The following is a 23769-nucleotide window of genomic DNA, read 5'->3' as shown; positions in this document are numbered from 1 at the left end:
ACGGGGAACCTGCATGCTCACATACAGGAAAACAAGAACGTGATCTTATTTTTAGCTAAAGTTGCTCAGAGCAGGATGAATTCACACTAGATGAACAAACATCCAGGTTTCGATTGGTCCCTGTGGGAGCCTCTTTCCCTCCAGGCCTGGATTTTCCTTCTCTCTGTGAATGAAGTGAATCCGCTGAGGAAATGGAAAATACATTTTCTCAGCCTGCAGGTAAGAGTGAAAAGGAAAAGCAGCAGAGGAAATGATCCACGGTGGCGAAGACAGTAAGAACCTAACAGCGAAAAAACAGACGATAAAACAACCAGGCGGTTCCTCTGCCAGAGCGTCTTTGTTCTGGGCTGAATTCTTGCGGTTGCTTTTATTTGAGACGGTGGCCCAGGTCCTTCAGAGGAGCCAAGATAATAACAAACGTCTTCGTGGCGGCGGGAGGGAGAAGGCGGCGAATCGGGACCCTGTCAGTTTGAGGAAGTTCTTCCATGTCTGTCCAAAAAGCCCGATGTTGGCAGGAGGGGTTACAGTAGAGACGCATTCACATCTTTATTTGATGAAATATTACGGGAGCTGTCGTCCTGTAACACGTGGTCCCGTTATTCACGGGTCACACGCTCCGTTCCAAGACCACCAACTGCACACACGTCACACGGCAAGAAACAGACAAAACAACGACAGATTACTGAGATTTCTCTACAGAATTTGTGGAATTTGCTGCTAATTTGCTGCTAATTCTGCATCTTTGACCACAGTGGTTCCTTTTTGACCCGAGCACTGTGGCCTGTTCCTGTTTACCGTGCTGTTGAAATCAAAAGGTAGCACAGACCAGAAGCTGTGAGGATGATTCCTCTTGGAAAAACACAATTCCAAGTGGAGCATCGACGTTCATTCCGCACTTTGAACTTAGATGATATCTGAGCTCAACAACCTGACAGAATGCAGGGCGTCTCCCTGTTGTCGGTATCAAGCATTATTCGATAGTTCTGGGTCAGACTGGGGGGGTTCCATTCATTCTAGGGAGCTGAAATCATGTATGGATCGAATGAAGCTTGAAGAAAGAAGAAAACAAATGGACGGAAAGAGTTAGCCGGCAGACTCGGGATCGAGAACCTTGCGATCGCTGCCAGGTTTAATTTCCATCCCTGCATGTGCTGAAATGTTGCAGTGAGGAACACGAGAGCCTGAAGGTTTGTCCACGTCCTCTTTCGACATTCCGTCCACTTGCTGCCCTGAAACCACACCAGAGACTATCTTTGAACGTTTTGCCTAAAACACCCCGGAAAACTGACACATCTGGGTGATAAAATGGAGAGCAACAACTTAACAAGCGTCCTGGAAAACAAAAATTACGTTTGATTTTTGAAGAGAAAAAAAAGCTGAATGCGAGGAGTCAATCGCTCAGAGACACAATATTTACCCAACTCCAAGAGGACACACAGGCGGACTGGGATGTGTCGTCACTCTGCTGTTGTTTTAAGAGTTTGGAGGAAAAGGGCCTTTTTTTCCCCCCTTTAAATCATGATCTCATGTGAAAATCGATGATCTTTGCGATGACCTCACTGTTCTGGCAGCTGCCCGGGATCGCGCAGCCTGAGAGGTCACCAGGGTCAATCGCTGTTATCGCCTCAGATCACTCGGGGTGCCGTTTGTTTTGTCTTGATTCCAGACTTACACAGAAAACCACCGGAAACACAGCGACTTTTCTCTTCATTTTATGAAACTTATGTTGTCTGGAAATCAGACGTACCCAGGCACCAGCGCGCACATTCACGCCCCCCTTCACAGCAAAAAACGACTCTATTCCTGATCCAGGCAGTTTTCATTCCTCCCAGAATGATGGGCGTTTCCATGTTGTAGCTTGTTGGCTAACTTTGCTGTTGTATCAGCTTGTCCCACATTATCAGCCTGTTTTCCAAATCTCAATGTTGACACTTCTGAGCCAGAAATAGAGCTTTGGGGGTACGTCGTACCGCCAAGACGCATATTTCTGCACACAGCATGTAAACGTGTTCCTTTGTGATGAGTTTAATCAAATGTAAATGTCTGAATTGTAGTTTCACCTAGCAATAAGAGATAATGAGGCTTTTTTCAGCAACATCTGGCAGCCAAAATGAAGCTAATGTTTGAACACATTTTGGCCTGGCGAACATAGCTCTAAAAAAGAGCTGCGTGCTTTGTGGCGTCTTTACAGGGCTTGTTAAAACCTCCATGTGAGACTGATCAATTAATGAGCGCGGCCCGACAGCGACGTTGTAAAACCTTCCACCCCAGTGACAGCAGAGGCCCACGTTCGAGCCCACTGGAGCGCTACCAAATATGCAACTTTGTTTTGTCTTGCACCGCATAAAAGCAGGAAAACAGCTGAACTGGGTGTTTCCACGCAGGCACGCTCGGTTTTGCCGTCACATAAAGTTTGGTTTAACGATGGATGATGGGAGACACATTTCACAGCCAACTTGTCTGAATAACCGATGACTGAAGAGTCAAAGTTAAACAACCTGGATATGTGCTGATTGGTCAGATCTGGAATTTATGGTGACAGTTTTACAAGTCTGCAAACATTAATTTATGGATCGAGATCTGGATGAGGTTGCTCGCAGCCACATGATCTAAAGGCAAAAAAGACCAAAAATACCCAATACGTAACCTGATAACTATAAGAATTAGTGTAAGTTGCAGGGAGAGTCATTTATTTTATACTGAACAGACAAGCTGTGATGAGATCCACATTTTATTACATGCTCTATCTTCTGCTATTGACATGGAAACACACCCGGCCCTCTCAAGTCCTCTGACACTCGGAGACCTCGGGAATGGTTGCAAATGTTTGGATTAGGGCTCATTAAATCACCTACAATGCTGTTGGCGAATGCCAAGTTACTCAGATTTTCTATTACTTCACAAACGTCCTCCAGGTCTGCTGCAGATAAATTGGCTACGTCATTGGAAAAGTCGGCGCGGAAGTGGAAGCCAAGGCCAGGAGCAGCTTTGGGTAATAATTGAAACACAATGTTGGCAGAGGCGTCTGCCTTTGACAGGTTTGTTGTCTTTGCTTAATCCTTTGCTTGACTTTCCAACATGGTGGCTTGAGCTGTTGAGTTCAGGGATACTGTGCAACAACAACACGGGCTAAGCTGAACAATCTGGCACCGCGGTGGAGCTGAAGCGGACCCAGTGTGGAGGTGTGGAGGTGGTGACCCTTATTTCTGTATCTAATGGGTGGCCCAGGGCGGCGATAGCTCCTCACTCATTGCAGTCCCAAGCCTAAAAACCGATCATATATTTCATTTAATTCAGGAGGACTTAGGGTTAGGGTTAGGGTTAAAATTAACTCAGGACTGCTAAACATCTGTTTATCATGTAAGCTGGCTCATTAATTAGCGCGTCATTGCTCCCTGTCCTCAATACTGATGTTTCAAGTCAGGTATCTTAAACAATCCAGAGTAAGTTGCACTTTAACCTCCCCCTGGTTTTTTTTGTGGAAAATCCAAATGCAGTAACACACTGGTGCTCTGTGAAGGCGGGAGAGCTGGTCCTCCTCTCTTATTTACGTCTGGTGCTTCTGGACGTCTGCGCCGGGCAGGAAACGCTCCTCTTGTTTGGATAAATCCGCGAGGGCGGCGCACAGAGAGGTCAGGGGAGGTCAGACGGACCCGCTCTGACCACCTCTGGGCTCGGCAGATCTTAAATTCCTGCTCGTTTCCAGTTTCATACTCCCTCCCGTCCCATCTGCCCTTGGCTGGGGGGGGACACCAACGGGAAGAACTACATAAAAATGGGATTTACGGCCCATGGGTTTTTGTCCAAAAAGACGTGTTCTGGTCCCGGCCCTCCTGATGTTGTGCTTCTGTACTTCAGGGACAACACGTGTTTAGGCGCAGAGACACACCGACAGATGTGGCATGAACAGAAATGAAGCATTTCCGTTGGCGGATGCTCCGCAGACAGATGACGGTTGGGAGGGAAAATGATGCACGAGTGCACGTAAACATGACTCGGAGCCAGAAGAGGCGATGCTGGATCCAGACACATCCAGGACAGACGGTTGCTGGATCTGAGATACGCGTTTGGAGACAGGAGCGATACATCTCCAACACATCATACGTGGAAATTGTGTTTTCCAAAAGCGGCATCCAAAGCACTATTTTACTCCATACGACCCTGCCGCGTTCGTGGCTGCCGGTGCCGTTGCGAGCGCTGAGGTCTGCGTGTCCGGATGGAAAATTCCCATCACAACTGGAGCTCCGTGTCCCGATGCACGCTGAGGTAAGACGATGGCCGGTGCAACGGAAGGATGGCAACCGGCGATGAACAAAGTGAAAAGGAAAGAAAAACAGCAGCGTGTTTCTGGAGTTTGTTTGAGAGTCTGATGGATTACTTTGACCTCGTGACCTTGTCATGATTTCACTTTTTTTCCTTTCTGGCTCTCGCTTTATTTTCGTAAAGGGACGTAACCAGTCCGGCAACGGCGGGACGGCAAACTGGGACGAGCTGATAAACCCGAACAAACAAGGAGACTATGAACTAAATAAAGTGCATGTATTATTGATTAGTCCAGACAGGACAACGAGGAAATCACTGTCTTAGTGGATCTCCAAGAGACACGTGCACTGCACCGCTCCCCCATTGTTGTTCCAGCTCTGACGAGCAGTGATGGATAGAGCCCGTGCACTCTTTTTCTTTTTTGAAAGGTGTTCTTTAAAAAAAAGGACCAGCCGAGTGTTGATTAAAACCCCGGCAGAGTCCCGCGGCCCCGCTAAAGCAGCTGCCTGGATGAGGTCACCCGTGTTGACTTACAAGCTGACGCTGATGAGAACGGGGGCCCCGAGTAGCAGCATTAATTCCAGATCCTCCGCTGATTTCAGCAGGAGGGACGTAAATGATGTGCAAACCACCTGAAAATGAGCGGCTGTCTGTTCGGAGCAGCCAGCTGCTGGGAAGAGGAGGCAGGTCGGGGAGAAAACACTGGAAGAATGAGAAGAGCAACGGGCCCGGACACGGAGGGGAAGACAAATAGCAGTGAGAGTGTGGAGTGAGCTGACACACACACACACACACACACACACACACACACACACACGCACACACACACACACACACACGCTGGTTTAGGGTGGCTTGGTTGCTTCTCGGCTCCAAAGCTGCCGCCTGCTGGAGTCGACACTCCCGTCTGAGGCCGTGTGGCAGCAGAACCTGTGGGTTTCAGAGATCCAGTCCACATTTCCGGGAGCAGAAGAATGCGCTGATCCTGCGGGTCGGCCCGTTTTCCACAGTGCGGAAACGGCTCGGTGGGCCAGCTCATTTTATGGAACCTTATTTGAATTGAGGTCATGTTTGTGCTCTGGAACCAGGGTGAATTACACGTAGTTGCTGGTGTTTAATAGCTGCACTCATTAACCTGGAAGGCTCAGTTTCTTCTTTCATTATATCCACCTAATCAGGTCCGTATGTGTTCCTAAATAACGTGCACACCACTACTCAACCTGCGTGAGTGGCTAAGATGGGCTCATCTAAGAGGACGGTTATGAGCTCACCTGATACGATGTGCCAGGTAGACTGAAACACAGACAGCAGAAGGAGGAGGAGGAGGAGGAGGTGGAGGAGGAGGAGGAGGAGGTGGAGAGCTACAGAAATTGTACACGCTGGTTTCACTTTCACTTCTACCCTGAGCTTCGAGCCCCCCTCCAAACTGTCTATTTACTTCAGGCCTGTCTCTTTAACAATGGTGCCTTTATTTTTCTCTCTGGACAGATGATTTCAGGTGGAAGTTTGCTGACACTTGAGGGAGAACTTGATCCATCTGAGTGGTTTTGTGTATTAATGCTGGCAGACTCTCATATGTAGACCCCAGTCCCCAATCAGACCTGCTCAGCGTTCTTTCCTCTCGGGCTGGACTTGTACCAAAGCTTCTAAACCCTGGTGGGAAGCTCACAAGTGCTGCAGGACAGTGTTGGTGTGTCTGCTGGTCTGAGGCCACCTGGACTGATGTGAAAACGGGACCGGGTTTCTTTTCAGGCTTTTCAGCCATCCATCACACTATCTTGCCGTTTCCTGTCTAACGCCCCGGTCCGCTCAGCCAAAAAGGACCTGATATGTTCTCGCTCTCAACAGAAATTCTGGCCCGTCCAGTGGGACGACTGAATCGGGACCAGAGTTTGACAGTGTGACGGCGGCAAGATGGACGAATCCTGGCAGGGTGAGGGTGCTCTAGCCTCCAAAGCTGCTCCCCCTGTGGCAAATGTTACAAATCCGTCCATCAACGAGAGCAGGGCTGCTTTTCCTGGTGCATCTCTCCTTGCACAAGCGCTGATATGCATCCAGATCCGTCGGGCTTGGGCCGAACCCACATAAACTCGAATGACCTCAGGCCTGCTGCGTTTTATCACGCTGCGTCGCCGCAACAAGGCCGCGGCCTCGCCGGCGCAACCGTTACATAACAGAGAGGAAATGGCCAGAGACGCCCTGTTCCTAAAGCAATCATTTCCTCCTCTTTCATTTTTTGCAGAGCGCAAGTTTTTCAGACATTTACAAAAAAAAGTGTGTTTTTTTTGGGTTTTTTGCCAGAGCCAGACATGAATTACAGCCCTAATACACAGGCTTCTGCTGCAGCCTGCAGACTTGCTGACATGTTAAAATTAAAAAAAGGAAGCCTGCTCCCTGATGGAAATGCCTCCCAGACACGCAGGTGCCCCTTGTGTTTAGCCCTCCAGCCCTCCGTGCCAGGAAGAATCGGTAGCGAGCGCTGGAAAGTTTCCTCATTTACTTATTGGCGCTTACGGCTTTGTAACGACTTTCCAGGCGAGTTGGAACAATCAGAACCGGCGCAGAGCCGAAACAGGGCAGAAAAAGGGATGTCTGATGACCAGTGCTGATCTTGAGCAGGTGCGGCTGGCGTGGAAAACGTCACGTTTCTATTGGATTCCTTTATCTTCCCTTAGCTTCCTGGCCTTGTTTGCATGGCTTCAAAGGGACGTCAGGACTGCATTGACTGTCTCCTTCATGCAGAGTAGGTAATAGTTACGATAATTCTACAGGCAAAAGCACAGCCTGATTTAAAGAAAACTGAAATTGATTATGCATTTGTCTCCACCGCGCCACATTTGATGTGTCCGTGTTTGTGTGGCACTTAAACACCCGAGGAACGGGAAAGACTTGGAGGACCGATTCGATTTTCCTTTCAAAGTCTCCAAAGCTCAAGAACTCCTGAGTGGAAACCATTTTTTTTTAACAAGTCGTACGTGAGGGGAAGCCGGTTCTGGCACAAACCAAAGTAGGCCGAATTCGGAGAAAGGATGCCTACATACAGGGAGGGCTGCTCTTTAATTTCTGGCAATGTCAAATGAAAGTTCTCAGATGTGAGTGCTGGTATTTATGGCCCTGTCGAATTGAGGATGGTTCTTTGCCAGTGATCCTTAAAGCAGACTGAAGTCACAGCTTCTCTAGCTGCTTTCTGCCACATCAGTAGAATTCTGACACTATAAAAAAAATCACCTAACGCCAATATGTAAAAATTAGGAAAGGACTTTAGCGTTTAAATAAAGAGGTCATGCTTGACATTTAGTGGGCACGTTCAGGTCTTCAACATTGATCAGAACCACATACGCATTTAATCCAACCAACTGCTTGAACTGAAATTCTGAAAATGTTCTGAAAATTCGAAATTTCAGGGAAGCGTGTGTATATTTGAATCTGAGATTTTACAGCTGGAACCATTTAAACAGCCCAGAAAACTTGGTTTTAGTTCATAAACCATCCTTAATACACAATCATATTGTAGCTCACACGCACACGCACGCTGGACTTGCTTCTCTTTGCACAATAAAAGGTCTTTCACCTCGATGACCCGAACACAAACGGCATGAATCGGCATCAAACGGCGCCCTCTAGCGGCCATGGTGCGCAGAGCAGGTGCCCTTCAGGACGTTAAAATGCTTTTTTCTCCAGGTTCTTTTTTATTATTTGCACTTGGACGAATACACTTATACACTTTAAGCTAATTATTGTTCTGGTAAGACTAATAATTATAAAAGTTGTCATTGTTTCATTAATACACACCATTTAACATGAATATTTTATTTCCCACCATTATTAAATCTTTCACAGCACACAGTAGTGAGCAACAGCTTTCACTCCAGTTCAACTGCAGTTGTATCATTTTATTATAATACATCAAAACACAAAGCAAACGCTCATGTAGAATTATTTAGACAAACGGAAAAAATCTGGCTGAAACATGGCCATATTTGTGTAGAATCATCAGATTCAGATCTATGTAAATTTACATTTTAAATCTGGGAAGCGGAATCAGATAAATACAGCTCAAAATGTGCCTCGATCTGCAGGTGTAACATGGTGTTTTTCCCAACAAGGTGGTTTATTCTGCAACAAACACTGAAAATGTTTGAATAGCTAATGGAACGATTACAACATACGCAGCAGCCACATAACTGAGGGTCAGTTCTGGGGTGACGGGTTGGGCTCCTACTTCTTGGCAGTTTGGAGACGTTCGCTCACATTCTCCCAGTTGATCACATTCCAGATGGCCTTAACATAGTCTGGCCGCACATTTTTGTACTGAAGATAGTAGGCGTGCTCCCATACGTCGATGCCAAGGAGCGGGATGAGACCTGGGAAAAAGAGAAAATTATTCATATGGCGCCGATGTTACACGGGAAGAGAAAACGATGAAACAAAAGCTGTTGAACCCACCTGTAGTTCCTTGGAGGGGGTCCTGGTTGCCACAGGCAGCAATACAAAGCCTTCCAGTCTCTTTGCTGTAGCCCAGCCAGCCCCAGCCTGACCCCTGCACTGCAACCGTAGCGGCGGACATCTTCTCCTTCATCTTCTGGAATGAGCCAAAGTCCCGCTTAATGGCCTCCATCAGCTCCCCTACAGGAAGCGACATGTGGACGTTAGACATGGAGGTTTCGCCAAAGGCCGATGCTCAGCTGCGGCCCCATTACCCTGAGGCTCGCCTCCGCCGTTTGGAGAGAGGTTCGTCCAGAAGATGGTATGGTTAATGTGGCCACCTCCGTTAAACCTCAGCGCAGGCTGGAGAGCAACTTGTGCAGTCACATCTCCTAAAATAAAGACAATCGCGCGCCAATGTCAGACGGTGAGCCTGCCACCATGACACCCATAATGCATGATTGCATCCATACTCTTTGCTAATGCTTCCTGATATTTCTCCTCTGTGACGTTAAGATTATTGACATATGTGGCGTGGTGCTTGCTGTGGTGCAGCTGCATGATCTCTGCACTGATATGGGGCTCCAAGGCTCCGTAGTCGTAGGTCAGGTCAGGGAGCGTGTGCTTGTGTCTCGACGCCCCCACCTGCCTCACGGCCTGGCTCAGGCTGGCTGCACATCTGAAATAAAGCAAAGGGACTCGTTTCAGAACATGAAGGACTTGGATCATCGAACAGGGATGTGTGTATTTTCAACAACCTGCAGTCTCAACCCCACTGGACTCGCTCAGTTTCCATTCATATAATTTTTTACTTAATTTTTTTTTATAAATTAAGCCTATGCAGAGCTCTGGGTTCCAGACATTTCATCTGCAGAGTCTCGCAGAATACATTGTTGGTCACAAGGTGTAGCCGTCTACACTTTTCACGAATTTACATTCTGTTCTCCCCGTCAAAAAAATTCAGAAACTTCTTTAATACTAATCAGAGGTTCATCCAGGCCGAAAGAGGCTAAATGCTGAGCTAATATGAGCTTTACTTGTGTATCTGACCAACTCTGCAAAGCCTCTTCTTAGTGCTCATTTGGCAGTAGTGCAAATACCGGTGACGACTTCAAATTCACCTGGCAAACTAAAGTATTGCGTAACCACGAGTCTGTTGATAACTCGAATTATCCTGCTAACAATCAGACAGATGAACACCGGCTGTTGCATAAGCTCGTCGGCTGAGGTACCAATGATTTAAACGAATAAAAGAAATAATACAAAGCTTACACATGCATTGAAGCGAGAGTTACGAACTTACTTTGTGTGAATGTTAGGGCAGCTAAAACAAGTGTTGCCACGTGAACTAAAGAGTCCCAAAAAGCCACAGTTGAACAAAATTTGAGGGTGCGCCACAGACTAGCCGTGCTGACCCGCTTCCATTGATATGTTAGCATGGCAGCTAGCTGGCATTAACTCCCGGCAACTGTCTCAAGTTCATGAGCAAATGTTGCAAGAAACAAGTCAGCTGCCCCAAATCCCCAATCAGAGCTTAACACAGGCCGAAAGAAGCGAAAGGCTGAGCTGATATGAGCTTTTACCTGTGTATCTGACCAACTCTGCAAAGCGTGTTCATAGTGCTCGTTTGGCAGACGGGACAGTCGTGCTCGATAGTGGCGATTGCCCTTGAAATGTGCAATTTCAACGTGACACGGCGAGGATCGTACCATTGTGGATTGTGAGGGGTGTGTACGACCGCGGAGAAATTAAGCAAATGACTACAAACAGCTGCAATTTAGCTTTTCTGTCGCGGCACATCCGCAAATAAATAGGGTTTATTCACATACATTCGAACACGTTAGGCTTTGCGTTGCGATCTTGTTGTTTTAAAACAATGCGTCATTTAGTGCCTCAATGTTTTCGAAACATTTCTAATATTCCACGATACGTCAATACAAAAATGAGAACGGTAGATTATATTATAACAAAAGTGCACAAAGAAAACAAATAATTCAGTATTATTATTTAGAAAAATCTGACACGTGAGTAGGCAAAACCAGAGATCGTCTATGGTAGTAAAATGGACCGCTCTAGTTCTTAGGGCTATTTGCTTCAATGCAAGAAGAAAACCCCAACATAATTTTAAAACCATTATCATTATTCTAATTTGCAAATGCATTTTTTAACCAATTATTAGATTATTATCTACCTTTAAATTATGAAAAAAACCTTCAAATTCAATTCAAATACCTGTCTACGATGAAATTGTTAAGACATCCATTCCCTTTTTAAACAAATATCCCGCATCGCCCCGCATCAACTGCTGTAAACCTCCCGCAACTGCTGAATTATTGCGTTCGTCTTAGTCCGATATGTTTCCGAGGCAGATGGTTTTTCCATCCGTCATTCTTCCTCGGAGTGAGACGTCACTCGATCGCTTCCGTCTCCGTCGGTCCCCCGCAGTAACGCGAGTGCAGCAGGCGGTCAGAACCATTCGGTCAGAACCATTCGGTCCTCCCAGTAGTGACGATGGTGGCCAGTGCGCTGAATCCGCTCCGCGACAATTAGAAAATCGCATCCGAATTTTAACGTCGCTGCGCTTTATTGGATCTGGAGTCACCGTTCAAGAAGAGTTTCACAGCGTAATCTGGTGAGGTTTCAGCAAGGCCGCGCGGCTGCTAGCTAGCTTCCGTTGCCCGCTAGTTTCAGGGAGAGAGAAAAAAAAGCTCAAGGGAGGGAGTCGTTTCCTTCACCGCCATTTTGTGATAACAAGGAGCCGGAAAAAAAAGCCAAGAACTACATGCTTTCTGTCGGAACGTAAAGTCGAAGTTGCAGCTCGGCGGTGTGTTTCTAAAGTCGATTTCTTTTTTTCTATTGTTGATACGTTGTAACGGTTAGCAGATCCGTAGAGACTCTTGGTTTTCTGTTGCCTGGACGTTGTTGCCCTAGCTAACCGTAGGCTGGCCTGTGTTCATTGACTCCAAAATGCTAACTTCTTCGGACCGCCGATCTGTTGACTGTGTGCAACTAACCAAGTCAGTGCATTAACGGCTGTTGTCGTTAGTACAAACGCAGGGGCCTCGGATTGCATAAATTTACCGATGCTGCCAATGATTGTGCGGTTGCAGAAATACGACATCGGACAGTTGTTCATGATGGCTTTCTTTCACGTTTGCCTTTAGAGTTTACCATGACCAACGAGGAGCCTCTGCCCAAGAAGGTAGGTGTATTTACTGGGGAAGCATGAACACGGGGGAGGTTTGGCTCCTGGGAATTACTGATGTTCTAGCGTGGTTTTATTCCCCACAGGTCCGCCTTAATGAGTCGGACCTGAAGACATTGACAAGAGAGGAGCTGTGCACAAGGTAAAATTACGCTACACTTGATGCTTTTGAAATTATTTTAATGATTTTTAAATGAAAGTTCTGTAGGTGTTTACATGCATTCTGCTCCTTTCAGGTGGAAACAGTATGATGCTTATGTGCAGGTCTTGGAGGCCAAATATGCAGACTTATGTTGTAAGTCTAACACAATTATACTTCTGTTATTTTTTTTTCACCAGTGTGCGGGGGGCATTTCTTACACATTGCACAATTTGGAATGGCCTTTAATGTACTTCTCGATGTTTCCCTCTTCACCGTTTCAGCCAACGATGTGACGGGACTGAAGGAGTCGGAGGAGAAGCTGAAGCAGCAGCAGCAGGAATCTGCTCGCAGGGAGAACATTCTGGTTATGAGACTTGCGACGAAGGAGCAGGAGATGCAAGAGTGCACAGTATGTATTGATCATGCCGTTCTTATTTTGGCAGCTGCCGGTGACCTTGCTTGACATTACTAACAGTAACACTTGTAATAAATAATTAAATCAAGAAAATATCTCGGGCTGAGAATATTGATTTCAGACATTCATTCGAATAGTTCCCTTGTAATAAACTTGTAACTTTGGCACCATGACACATAACTGTGGTAAGTGGATGATGGCTAGTGTGAAGTAGCCATTAAGTGTTTACTCTTACCCGATTGGTACCTTCGTTAATTGCCCAGTGTACGAGAGGAGGTGATGTTTTATTTGATTTTTACACCGCGCACACTCACTTGTATCTTTTGGATCCTTTTAACTGTTTCTGGGTTATCTACTTTGGTGTAAGGTTGCCGTTACACCGCTTAGTTACGCACGCATTCATTTTTAAAAATGTGTTACGATTCAGTGGTTTTGCAACATTTGAGCTCTGCTTGGTAAAGCAAAATGTCCTTTTGGCATTCAAGGTCGTATCTGGTTAGCTACTCGGCTAACCAGAAGTCTTGTTGGTCATCGTTAGCTCTTTAACTAGTCTGGAGGCACTGGTTTACAAGCTATCCAAAATGAATGTTTCACTTGGTGCGTATATTATGTGTGCCACATCAGTCATTAACACCTGTTTGTTTTGTCCTGCAGACCCAGATTCAGTACCTGAAGCAAGTCCAGCAGCCGAGTGCAGCCCAACTGCGGTCGTCCATGGTGGATCCAGCCATCAACTTGTTTTTCCTCAAAATGAAGGCTGAACTAGAACAGACTAAAGATAAACTGGAGCAGGCCCAAAATGAACTGAGTGCCTGGAAATTTACACCTGATAGGTAAAGACAATCAAAATAACCCCCCCCCTTCCAAATAAAGTCAAGACTTCCTCATGCCCCCCACCTACACTTTCACTGCAGGCATGCAGGGACACTGGTGGGGGGGAGGCTGACAAATGCTGTACTCACCCGTTGTTACAGAAAGACAGTCACTGCAAAACAATCCTGTTTTTCTCCTCTTGCTGTACCAGCTATTTATCACATAAGCTTAAGCGACAAGACAATATGGTCAGGTGACACTTGTTTCAGCTTTGTCCCCGCTTATCCCCACAACGTCCATGGACCTGAAGGAGTCCGGACTGTTCCCGAAGAGGTGGTCCCTCGCCCCCCAGCGCGGATATATGCCCTCCCTGCACCCTCAGCTCACACCAGACAGTTCATATATAAAATAAGGGGGTTAAGGAGTGTGAGTCAGGCAGAGACCCTCCTGAGCCTTAACCGTTTTCCAGACAATAACCAGACCTGGTTTATAAAGACGTTTAACTGTGGATAACGCCACACACGTACCCCTCTAGTCTGCCTGAGAAACGTAAAGACTTTTTGGACAGTCTAGATACATTGCAGTAACATGAGGAAAGTTTCTAGGATCTAAATTAAGACTTTGGGAGAAGAGCCACTAGAAATAAGACTGAAAGGAGCCTGATCCTCGGTTCACTGGGGACTTTGGTTCCGGCGCGAGAGTCCATTCATCTGTGTCTTTGAGCACGGGCCCGGTCACGGTAGAGTGTATTTACATGTTTTTCTTTGCAACATGTTTCATTTGACTGGCAATTAATTTGAATTTGTTCCTCTGAAACAGACACTTACTGCAGTGTGTAAACCCTGGAATATAATTGATTTTTGTTTATATTTGTCTCCTATATATTTTATTACAAATTAATCTACAGTTGAATCTTGAGAAACTGGCTGAAACACACTGCTGTAGGTTCACCAAGTCCTGTTTTGAATCTGTATTCAAATGTCTTTAACTAGTCATGTTATGAGGTGATGGTGATGTATCGATGTATTTCTGTGTGTTTTTGTTCAATGACCCCTCGATCTCTCCCATAGCCGATCACACCATTCTGACATGTGCAGCACGTGTTAGCAACTGCTACCGTTCAAACCACAGCTGCTCACTGTGGTGACATTTAAGATGGCAGCCTCTCAGCCCCGCAGTCATGAAAGCTAAAGGGCAACACCTTTTACATTTAAGACTCTGTGAACTTGCTATTTATGTTAATCTTTTTGAATTCATTGGGGGATATCTGGACTCAGCAGGTGACAATGAAACATGTTCTAAGTTTGATTTCCTGTTTACTACTTTGGCTTATTGATTAAGTGAGTTTTTGAATGCGTCATCATAAAATCAGTATTGTTCCAAGATGCGGTGAGCTCACCTGCAGTATTCTTAAACCTGTTTTAAGGTTGAGATAGCAACATTTGAGCTTATATTTATCTTCCACTTGCTCCAGCGTTATGTAATTGATGGCTCCACAGAACTGGGGGCTGCCCCCGTGGTGCACAGGCCCATTCTCAATACTCACAGTCAAGGTTTGACTTTGATATTTGTAGTGTGTCACTGATATTAATGTCATATTTTCCTTCTGCCTTTTCCCTCGCATGCGTGTAAAGGGTTTGGATTACCGGTGGTATTTAAAGCTTTCTGCATGCGATGTTGAAAATAGTTAAATGGAAATGTGGTTGTTTAAAACATGTTTTGAATTTAAAATGAGATGCTTTCAACATTTTCTACATTTAATTCTAGAGTCAAGTGTGTGTGACCGTGATCAAGACACGTGGTATTTAAGTTGTCCGACAGGAAAAGTGGGTTTCAACTTTTTATTGAGATCTGACTGGTGCAACTAGAAAACGTGGTTTCTGGGGTCCGGAAGAGTTTTCTGTCACACGTGTCCATCTGATTATACGAACGGATCGACTCTTTGAATATTTTCTCTTCTGGTTCATTATGTGATGTGAGACTTGTTTCCCTTCCAGCCAAACGGGGAAGAAACTGATGGCCAAGTGTCGAATGCTGATTCAGGAAAACCAGGAATTGGGAAGACAGCTGTCCCAGGGACGCATCGCGCAGCTGGAGGCCGAGTTGGCGTTGCAGAAGAAGTACAGCGAAGAGCTCAAGAGCAGCCAAGATGGTGAGAAAGTCTCGAGTCTGGTGTTTGTCCTGCTCAGATTTCTTATCTGGTGTTTGTTTATTTATATTTACAAATGTGTGTGTTCCCGATCCCCCTCAGAGCTGAATGACTTTATCATCCAGCTAGACGAGGAGGTGGAGGGCATGCAGAGCACCATTCTTGTCCTGCAGCAGCAGCTGAAGGAGTCTCGTCAGCAAATGTCTCAAACTCAGGGGTCGTTACCCGGAGCTGGACCCAGCAGGACTTCCCCCGCAGCGTCCGGCTCCTCCGCCGAACCACCAACACAGCCCGAGCAGGCCGGCGCCCCTCCCGACGCGCTGGCCAGAGACTACGGGAGGGTGAGCAATGGACCCAGCAATGGCAGCTCATCCCAGAGGAGCGAGACCGCCACCCCCGGCCTGTACCGGGAGGTCAGCAGCACAGAGGAAGACTTTCCGATGTCCCCCGTGGTCTCCAGCCCCGGCGAAGCCGAGACCAAACTGTCGAACCATTCGGAGGAAGCGACGGGGAATCAGACAACTGCGGGCAGAGTTGCTGGGGCCGCAGGGTTTAGGGGCCAGCTCAGCGCAGGGTACGAGAGCGTGGACTCTCCAACGGGCAGCGAGACGTCATTGACTCAACATTCAAATGACACAGACTCCACCACCGACCCCCACGAGGACAAGGCTGCCCTGGTAACAAAGGGCTCCAGGACTGCAGGGTCACGGCACACTCAGAACGGCCTGGACGCCAGCGCCAGTGACAGTATGGTTTTGTAATGTACTTAAATGTGTCTTTTTTTTTGTTTGTTGTTTTTTTTTTATACAAGGCAACAAATGCTTAGTGTGCAACACGGCACTGCTGTCGGAGGCGTTTTCACCTTTCCCTCTTCCTGTTGTGATTCTTCTGTCACATTTGTGTTTCTAAACAGGGATTAAAGGTGTGGGTTAATGTTAGATTTAAATTGAGTGGAACGTCTGGTTAAAATAAAACTAGTATGCTTGATTCAACTGTTAATTTGAGCATGTTTATGCTGTTCTTGTTTGAGATTGTGACACTGAAAATAGACATCTGGTGTTGTAACTCATTGTAAACAGTAAAATCACTCAATGACAGTAGCTTTGCGATATTTCAGGTCATTGTCATTGTTGGCCTGTTTTTGTTTTGTTTTTTAAAATAAAAATTGCATTTTAATTTTTCATCCGAAGCAGTGGTTCACAAGATTCCAGTGAGTTATGAGTAGTTTATATGCAGCATTCATACTATTCTGACATCAGTCCTTTTCATGTACTGACCAAATACCAATAAAAACTTTTAATACTATAGCATGAAACCCATTATTACTACAAAGCAGTAAATCTTGGGGAGAAAAATTCGCGGTAACTCTGACAATTAAATTCTTTTTTAACCCAAGCCGACAACAGGCTTTAATTGTCATGATTTGCGTCAAAAGGAAATTACGATGCAATTTCATTAAACTAGATCATACAAGTTTTAGAAACTATGGATAAATCCAAACTGACACTTTTATTGTGTAATAAAGCAATTATTTACTGAAGTCTGACTGCAAATAGCTCCAAAGGTCTGTGTCTGGCACAGAAAGCCGCTGCTCCTCCCGCACGCGTGGGGGCGCTGTGGTGCGGCCTCGCACCCAAACATTCGATTCACTGTCAGTGAATCAACAACTCATGTTGCAGTGTTGAGTCTGGACTGACGGGATCAACATCCCCGGGGGAGAACTCCAAACTTCGGCCGTCTCTGACCAACAACCCCGCTGCAACATGAGCTCCGGATCTGTGGTTATCGTGTCTGCTGCTCGGACACCAATCGGTAAGATTTAAACCCCCCCCCAAAAAACTCGCACACATCGGAATAAATAAATCCACCATCCACTGCTGCTACTAAAATGCGCCACATACTACTGTTTGTAACGCTATTACCAAGATAATCTTTTAAAATATGCCATTTTGTTGAAACGTTTCATTAGCCACATTATTTTGCAGAGTGCAAACAGTTCAGCCAGACACGTCCGCCGATCCGTCGCTGTGATTGGTTCACTCGCCTGTCCGGCCAGTGTGTCGCTTCCTGATTGGCCAGCTGGTCATAGTGCGACAAAGCACGTTCTTCTGCTATTGGTCACTGGCGGTGTGTCAGCACGCGATGGGCGTGTCAAGACGCCAAAATGTTTCATTATTATACAGTCTTTACGTATCTCTATCCTAATAAATTGATAAATTATACAATTCAAAACTGTCAACGGTAGAAATTAATGAGGATGCGACGGATGGATGTAAATATTAGATATCAGATGATGTATTATGATCTGTGCATGGATGAGTTTGCATTTATATTCACAATGCAGAATGTGTCTGAGTGTTTCTCAAGAGGTTTGTAGCAGAGTCTTGTTCTGTATCCCGTTGATAATGAATGATTAACGGCACGAGTTTGTTCCCAGGGTCTTTCAACGGCGCTCTTTCCACGGTGCCTCTGCGGGACCTGTGTTCCGTGGTGATCAAGGATGTCCTGAAGCGTGCTGGGGTAAATCCGGAGGAGGTCTCTGAGGTCATCATGGGGCACGTTTTAACAGCAGGTGAAACACCAGCGAATGATGAACTGCGTCATGTTGTTGGGGATATTATTTTAAGCTGTCTCACTGTTCTTTTTGTGCTTGAGGTCACGGGCAGAACCCAGCACGTCAGGCCAGTGTCGACGCTGGGATCCCCTACCCTGTCCCGGCCTGGAGCTGTCAGATGATATGCGGCTCCGGGCTGAAGGCCGTGTGTCTGGGCGCTCAGTCCATCCTGACTGGAGAGTCCACCGTAGTGGTGGCAGGAGGCATGGAGAGCATGAGCAAGGTTGGTTAGGACTCAAGACTTGGAGAGAAGATGGGCAGGATGATTCTTGATTGTCTTTTCAGGCTCCTCACACCCTGCACATGAGAACAGGTGAAAAATTGGGTGACGCTTCGCTGCGGGACTCCCTGTTAGCTGACGGCCTGACCGACGCCTTCCACGGCTACCACATGGGCATCACAGGTGAATTACATTTGATCTGTGAGTGGCCGTTCCAGATGGCTAATTATTCCAATGTCATTAATCAGCTGAGAATGTGGCAAAGCAGTGGGGGGTCAGCAGAGAGCAGCAGGATCTGTACGCCGTCCAATCCCAGAACAGAACCGAGGCGGCGCAGAAAGACGGCCATTTTGACAAAGAGATCGTTCCGGTGACGGTGATGACCAGACAAGGCGAGTAGCGAGCGTGTGCTGCGTCTCTTCATCAGATCTCATCCCTGTGCGCTGACGGCAAACATGCACGCTCAGGTGCGGTTGAGGTGAAGGCCGATGAATTTCCCCGGCACGGCAGCAACGTAGGCAGCCTGTCCAAGCTCCGCCCCTGCTTTATCAAGGACGGCAGTGGGACCGTGACCGCTGGCAACGCCTCAGGTTTGCCGCCATCCATTTGCGAGTCCGACTTACTCCAGTTAGAGATGGTAAATTTATTTTCCAACCTCAGGTATGAACGACGGGGCAGCAGCGGTTGTCCTGATGAGCCAATCAGAGGCCGAGAAGCGTGGCGTAAAACCCCTGGCCAGAATTGTGTCTTCAGCTCAAGTTGGTCTGGAGCCCGCCGTCATGGGAATAGGACCGATACCGGCCATCAGGACAGCGGTGAGAACTCGGGACGGCAATAAAACACGAGAACACTTGAAAAATACGTTGTAATGATCGCGTTTGCCAGGTGGAGAAAGCAGGCTGGCAGCTGGAGGAAGTCGACTTATTTGAGGTCAACGAGGCGTTTGCTGCCCAGTCGGTCGCCGTGGTCAAAGAGCTGGGTCTGAACGCAGACAAGGTGAGGGGTTCGGCCTGCCAGTTATCGACCCCCCCCCCCCCCCCTTCAGTTTAAAACGCGCCTTTCGCCTTCAGGTGAACGTGAGCGGCGGCGCCATCTCTCTGGGCCATCCCCTCGGGATGTCGGGCTGCAGAGTGCTGGTGACCTTACTGCACGCGCTGCAGAGGACTGGAGGTCGAAAAGGTGTGGCGTCTCTGTGCATCGGGGGAGGGATGGGCATCGCCATGTGCGTGGAGAGGTCCTGAGGCGTTTCAGATTGTAAAGCAGCGGCGGGGAACACGGTCGTCTACAGTTAAACAATGACTGTTGGACCACGTACGACTGTTGCTCGCCATCTTCACTGTGCACTGAAGCGCTCGGGTTTGTACAGCTGTATATTTAATTATTCTCCTTTAGGTGTGGAATTTTCTAGATAATTAACATTTTTAGGGACTCAAGTATCTAATCAACATGTTCACTTATTGTTTAATCTACTGGATGTAGCCAAAATGCGTCCTGATCAACATTCCAATCAGCAGCTTTGGGACATAAATCTGCCAACTTTAACTGTAATTTTCCTGTAACTAAGCAACATGTCAATAAAGAACAAGCCGCGGTGTCCATCTTTGAAGCTCGTTTATCGATGTGTGCACAACAGCCAGCGAGCCCGAATTAAGCCATGGACTAATTTACAACCAGAGGAGCTTTATTAAGTGTCCGACAAAACTGAAAAGGTAGAGCAGTAACCAGGCAAAGTGCACAGCCTATACTAGAGCCAGAGCCACCAAGAGCTCCGTTTGTTTAAACACAGACAACCAGCAACGGCGTTTTATCCCTCCAGAGAACCAGACTGCACAGCGTCCCTGTACGACTGGCCGCCCTCCTTCTGCTCGGGGAATAATTTGATGAGGTCGTCGATACGGAGGATGGTGATGGCGGCCTCTGTGGCAAACTTCAGACTCTTTGTTTTGACCGTGATGGGCTCGTACACGCCGGCTTGACGGTTGTCTCGTGGTTTGCCGTTCACCAGGTCCAGACCGATCCTGTCATAGGTATTAAAATATAGATTTTGCTTCCCAACTTAAAAGTTTCCCTTCTGCCTCAGGTTTAACTCTAAGGTCTCTGAGCGATGAGGATGCTCACCATTTGAGATTCTTGCGTTCGGGGTTAACCTGAGCTTCATTGTGGAAGGCTCGGAGCTTAGCCACCAGGTCAGTGGAGTCCTGTGCTGCGTTCACGGCCAGCGTCTTGGGAATCACGAGGAGGGAACGGGCAAACTCTGCAATAGCCAGCTGCTCTCGGGAACCCTTAAAAAAAAAAAAAAAGAAACAGTATGATTGGAGCGTTTGACCAATTTAAGACTCAGTTCCCAGCAGCTGCATGGACATTCATCTCACCATGCTGGTGGCATAATTCTCCAGGTAGATTGACAGAGCGGCCTCCACAGCGCCCCCACCTGGAACGACACACTTGGACTCCAGCACCCTCTTGACCACACAGAGAGCGTCGTGCAATGAGCGCTCCATCTCGTCGCACATGAAGTCGTTGGCCCCGCGCAGAACGATGGACGCTGATGTGCGTGCTTTGGTGCTGACGGGATAAATCGGGAGGACGGACGGTTGACAAAGGCACGGAAATCTCCAAAACCCCTCAGAAAAGCGTATGCTAAGAAGGTGCCGCAATTCTTGTTCTTACTTTTTGACCAAGATGAGCTCATCGTCGCAGATGCGTTCCTGCACAACCTCCTCGGCCTGACCGAGCATGGTGGCCTCGAACGTCTCCTCTCCCTCCAGATTGGTTAAAGAGGGGCAGACGGTTGCTGGAGATCAGCAAACACAAACTTGTTATCTCGGGTAATTCTATTCCACCATGTGCACATAAAAAAAAAAAAACATAGAAAAACTCTGCCGCCACAAACATCAGCATACCTCCTGTTGCCTTGGCGATGCGCTTGAGATCCCTCTTCAGGACCCTTCTCACTGCAATGGCTCCTACGTCCACAAAGTATTTAAGACACATGTCGTCGACGCCACCGGTGGTGAGGATGACGTTGGCGCCGGATGCCAGGATTTTCTGGATCCTCTCCTTGGTGATGTCAGACTCTCTGAGGCAACAAAACCCGGTATTAATTTAAAAAATAAAATACACACATATAAGCAAATAGAATTCTGAATTGTTCAGCCAACAGTAGTTGGACGACAGCTCAAACGGAAGCTGCTGTATTAACTGCTGCCGCCATTATTTTCTCCCACGCGTATCACTGTGTAAACTACTTATTCAGCATCACAGCAAATTTAAATGGGATTATTTTCATACTGGCCGGTGGCGGCAAAAGCAAACCGACCTCTGTCTGATCTGGTCAAGCTTCCCGGGGTCAGTAATGATGACTTGTACACCCATTTTCAACTTGGTCTTCTGCAGGCTGAAGTCCAGGCAGGCAATTTTGGCATTGACAACACGTTTCGTCATTTCTGAGGAAAGAAAACGGCGCGTTAAATATCTTCTAACGGTCGCTAAGCATTAGGTGAAAGTATTGCAAGTCACGATTAAATTCATCTGTCCGGCCAGAAAAGCAGTGAAACAGTTGACAAACTAGTCCACATTCTCTCGAGGCCGGGCTTCTCTCTCCCACGCGTATCACTGCTTACATCAGTACATTTGACATAGCAGCAAAATTAAATGGGAGTTCAATTAGCTGGAGCCAACATAAAACGTCCAAAGATTGATTTATATATAATTTTGCCCACCTTGTGAACCAACTGTGCAATTAAGTGCATATCCGTTAACCAAGAAGCTCTCCTTCTGACTGCGGCCATGGGCTTTCAGCACGTTGACAGAGTTGATGGGATACTTGGCCACCCCCTTGCTGTCTACAAACTTCACAGCCACGGCAGCATCCACAACCATGTTAGCAAAGAAGTCAGCATCACTGCGGGTGGTGGATTAAGGTCAACAGATCTAAAATTCTCCTCGTATAATCAAAGTTGCATTCCATGTGAGAAAAAGGATACCCTCCGATGATTTTTGAGGACATGGCTGTCTTGGCTACATTGATTAGGCACTCCCTGCCCAGGTCATCCGTGGCAATGGTGAGATTCTCATTAATGTAGCGAACTGCCTCCCTTGAAGTAAACAAAAGACAAGTTTTGGTGTCAATAGAATGCGCACACCTTGTCGAATTGCAAGTCTATGAAAGGGTTAAAGAGGAAAAACTCACTTGCAAGCCAGGCGGTATCCACTGATGACCGATGTGGGGTGAATCTTCTGCTTCACCAACTCATCTGCACTCTTCAACAATTCAGCTGCAATGATGACCTGAACACATCACAATATTTAATATGGTTACAAGTTAATATGCGTGCTAGTTAAAAGGACGCGCAACATAAAAATAACAATTCTTATTGTGCCATCATTTCATTAGGAGCTGCTGAATGAAGACCGCTGGACTCCTTCAGATGCTGACGGACAGCTTCTCTGTCCTGTTAGCATAGCCACACATCTGTACTAAAATGCAGATAAGTGGTACTAAAACAGGACTTTTACATGCACTCCAACACGTTGGACAACACCAACAACACAGGCCGGCAGCTGTTCATCCAACTCACCACAGACGTGGTTCCATCTCCGACCTCTTTGTCCTGCAGGTCAGCCAGTTCACACAAGACTTTAGCAGCTGGGTGCTCCACTTCCAGCAGCTTCAGGATGGTTGCTCCATCGTTAGTGATGGTCACATCCTACGCGTCAATAATAGAGATGAGTCTCATATATATCCAATATGTGAAAAGACACTGTTGCATGTGAGACTTACTCCTATGTCGTCCACTAACATCTTGTCCAGGCCAACTGGTCCAAGGGAGCTCTTGACAATGTTGGCAATTGATGCTGCGGCCATGACTGTACAAATCATAAAGCAAACGCAGTGATAAACAAACTAATATCTTAGCTTGTAATAGAGATTATATCCGATATTCGGATGTTCTGTCATTTTATTTAGTGTGGTACACAGTTAGGTTAGCCACACCCTCAGACCATGACAGCGTTTTTCTCTCCCATTAGCATAGCCATCCATTCATTTTAAAGCGAGTGGAAGGTACTGAAATGGGACCCGGCCTGGATACTTAACGATATGTGCATTTGTGGTACACATGTTCACCATGCTTCACATGATATAAACAAAAACCGCAGACATAATCTTCACGTTAAGTTGGCTAGCGTTAGCATCATCCGCACGTGTGATACCAGCGGCAAAGGAAATCGTGTATCCAGTCCGTCACAAGTGATACATTTACAATACAAAGCGCAAACCGAAAACATAAAAAAATCAGCAACAAAACTCACCATTTTGAGTACGGACCGACTCGCCGGTCGTTCTCTGACCAAAAACATTTAACGGACCGTGCATAAGCGACATTTTGGACCACCACAAAACCAAGAAGAAAGGAGGTGCCGCGGTGCACTATGGGTAAACCGGTATTACGCAGAAGGTTCGAGAAGAAAACGTATCACAAACAGATATTTTATTATTATGCTAACGTTTTGCGATGTTGT

General features: G+C 46.8%; 4 protein-coding genes and 2 non-coding genes across 9 annotated transcripts; 2 read left to right on the top strand and 4 right to left on the bottom strand.

The window, feature by feature from the left end:
* Positions 1–8057: 8057 nt before the first annotated feature.
* Positions 8058–10417, bottom strand: sod2 (superoxide dismutase 2, mitochondrial). Of its 3 annotated transcripts, none has more exons than XM_003971874.3 (5): positions 10272–10417; positions 9162–9367; positions 8964–9080; positions 8710–8889; positions 8058–8627 (listed from the first exon to the last, which is right to left on the bottom strand). In XM_003971874.3, the coding sequence occupies exons 1-5, from the start codon at positions 10304–10306 to the stop codon at positions 8482–8484; spliced, it is 684 nt and encodes a 227-aa protein (XP_003971923.1). In that variant the 5' UTR covers positions 10307–10417; the 3' UTR covers positions 8058–8481. The 3 variants fall into 3 exon arrangements, with proteins under 3 accessions (XP_003971923.1, XP_029705206.1, XP_011610563.1); XM_029849346.1 differs by lacking the exon at positions 10272–10417 and adding an exon at positions 9992–10013; XM_011612261.2 differs by lacking the exon at positions 10272–10417 and adding an exon at positions 9726–9784.
* A 698-nt stretch (positions 10418–11115) lies between these two features.
* wtap (WT1 associated protein) lies at positions 11116–16719 on the top strand. Of its 2 annotated transcripts, none has more exons than XM_003971875.3 (8): positions 11116–11320; positions 11853–11890; positions 11980–12035; positions 12130–12188; positions 12317–12444; positions 13105–13283; positions 15261–15415; positions 15515–16719. In XM_003971875.3, exons 2-8 carry the CDS (start codon positions 11861–11863, stop codon positions 16171–16173), a joined length of 1266 nt encoding a protein of 421 aa, XP_003971924.1. In that variant the 5' UTR covers positions 11116–11320; positions 11853–11860; the 3' UTR covers positions 16174–16719. The 2 variants fall into 2 exon arrangements, with proteins under 2 accessions (XP_003971924.1, XP_011610561.1); XM_011612259.2 differs by lacking the exon at positions 11116–11320 and adding an exon at positions 11340–11512.
* A 341-nt stretch (positions 16720–17060) lies between these two features.
* On the top strand, positions 17061–19846 carry acat2 (acetyl-CoA acetyltransferase 2). Its single transcript, XM_003971888.3, has 9 exons — positions 17061–17224; positions 17850–17984; positions 18068–18249; positions 18312–18429; positions 18495–18638; positions 18714–18836; positions 18907–19061; positions 19132–19242; positions 19317–19846. The coding sequence occupies exons 1-9, from the start codon at positions 17176–17178 to the stop codon at positions 19485–19487; spliced, it is 1188 nt and encodes a 395-aa protein (XP_003971937.1). The 5' UTR covers positions 17061–17175; the 3' UTR covers positions 19488–19846.
* A 63-nt stretch (positions 19847–19909) lies between these two features.
* On the bottom strand, positions 19910–23716 carry tcp1 (t-complex 1). The gene is made up of 12 exons (XM_003971876.3): positions 23560–23716; positions 23030–23115; positions 22827–22955; positions 22439–22536; positions 22233–22343; positions 21969–22150; positions 21566–21692; positions 21150–21325; positions 20917–21040; positions 20619–20811; positions 20365–20528; positions 19910–20264 (listed from the first exon to the last, which is right to left on the bottom strand). Exons 1-12 carry the CDS (start codon positions 23630–23632, stop codon positions 20051–20053), a joined length of 1677 nt encoding a protein of 558 aa, XP_003971925.1. The 5' UTR covers positions 23633–23716; the 3' UTR covers positions 19910–20050.
* On the bottom strand, positions 22617–22759 carry LOC115253114 (small nucleolar RNA SNORA29). The gene has a single exon (XR_003891423.1). It is a non-coding gene; the product is annotated as a small nucleolar RNA SNORA29 (small nucleolar RNA).
* Positions 23189–23327, bottom strand: LOC115253113 (small nucleolar RNA SNORA29). Its single transcript, XR_003891422.1, has one exon. It is a non-coding gene; the product is annotated as a small nucleolar RNA SNORA29 (small nucleolar RNA).
* Positions 23717–23769: the final 53 nt, after the last annotated feature.

Source organism: Takifugu rubripes, chromosome 16, assembly GCF_901000725.2.
Source record: "Takifugu rubripes chromosome 16, fTakRub1.2, whole genome shotgun sequence".
NCBI classification, from domain to species: domain Eukaryota; kingdom Metazoa; phylum Chordata; class Actinopteri; order Tetraodontiformes; family Tetraodontidae; genus Takifugu; species Takifugu rubripes.
Note: the sequence above shows the minus strand (reverse complement) of the source record. Positions and strands in the feature narration are given on the sequence as shown.

What these genes read in the sequence shown, in the direction of transcription:
- sod2 (XM_011612261.2), bottom strand. Translation starts at nt 9,769, where the DNA reads ATGAGCACTAAGAAGAGGCTTTGCAGAGTTGGTCAGATACACAA. An exon ending in TCAGGAAGCATTAGCAAAGA is followed by an intron (nt 9,081 to 9,161) that starts GTATGGATGCAA and finishes TCTTTATTTTAG; the next exon opens with GAGATGTGACTGCACAAGTT. An exon ending in CGGCGGAGGCGAGCCTCAGG is followed by an intron (nt 8,890 to 8,963) that starts GTAATGGGGCCG and finishes CGCTTCCTGTAG; the next exon opens with GGGAGCTGATGGAGGCCATT.
- wtap (XM_003971875.3), top strand. Translation starts at nt 11,861, where the DNA reads ATGACCAACGAGGAGCCTCTGCCCAAGAAG. An exon ending in AGGAGCCTCTGCCCAAGAAG is followed by an intron (nt 11,891 to 11,979) that starts GTAGGTGTATTT and finishes TATTCCCCACAG; the next exon opens with GTCCGCCTTAATGAGTCGGA. An exon ending in TGGAAATTTACACCTGATAG is followed by an intron (nt 13,284 to 15,260) that starts GTAAAGACAATC and finishes TTTCCCTTCCAG; the next exon opens with CCAAACGGGGAAGAAACTGA.
- acat2 (XM_003971888.3), top strand. Translation starts at nt 17,176, where the DNA reads ATGAGCTCCGGATCTGTGGTTATCGTGTCTGCTGCTCGGACACCAATC. An exon ending in TGCTGCTCGGACACCAATCG is followed by an intron (nt 17,225 to 17,849) that starts GTAAGATTTAAA and finishes GTTTGTTCCCAG; the next exon opens with GGTCTTTCAACGGCGCTCTT. An exon ending in TGGGTCTGAACGCAGACAAG is followed by an intron (nt 19,243 to 19,316) that starts GTGAGGGGTTCG and finishes TTTCGCCTTCAG; the next exon opens with GTGAACGTGAGCGGCGGCGC.
- tcp1 (XM_003971876.3), bottom strand. Translation starts at nt 23,632, where the DNA reads ATGTCGCTTATGCACGGTCCGTTAAATGTTTTTGGTCAGAGAACGACC. An exon ending in TTGCACAGTTGGTTCACAAG is followed by an intron (nt 21,693 to 21,968) that starts GTGGGCAAAATT and finishes TTCTTTCCTCAG; the next exon opens with AAATGACGAAACGTGTTGTC. An exon ending in CTTGACCAGATCAGACAGAG is followed by an intron (nt 21,326 to 21,565) that starts GTCGGTTTGCTT and finishes TTGTTGCCTCAG; the next exon opens with AGAGTCTGACATCACCAAGG.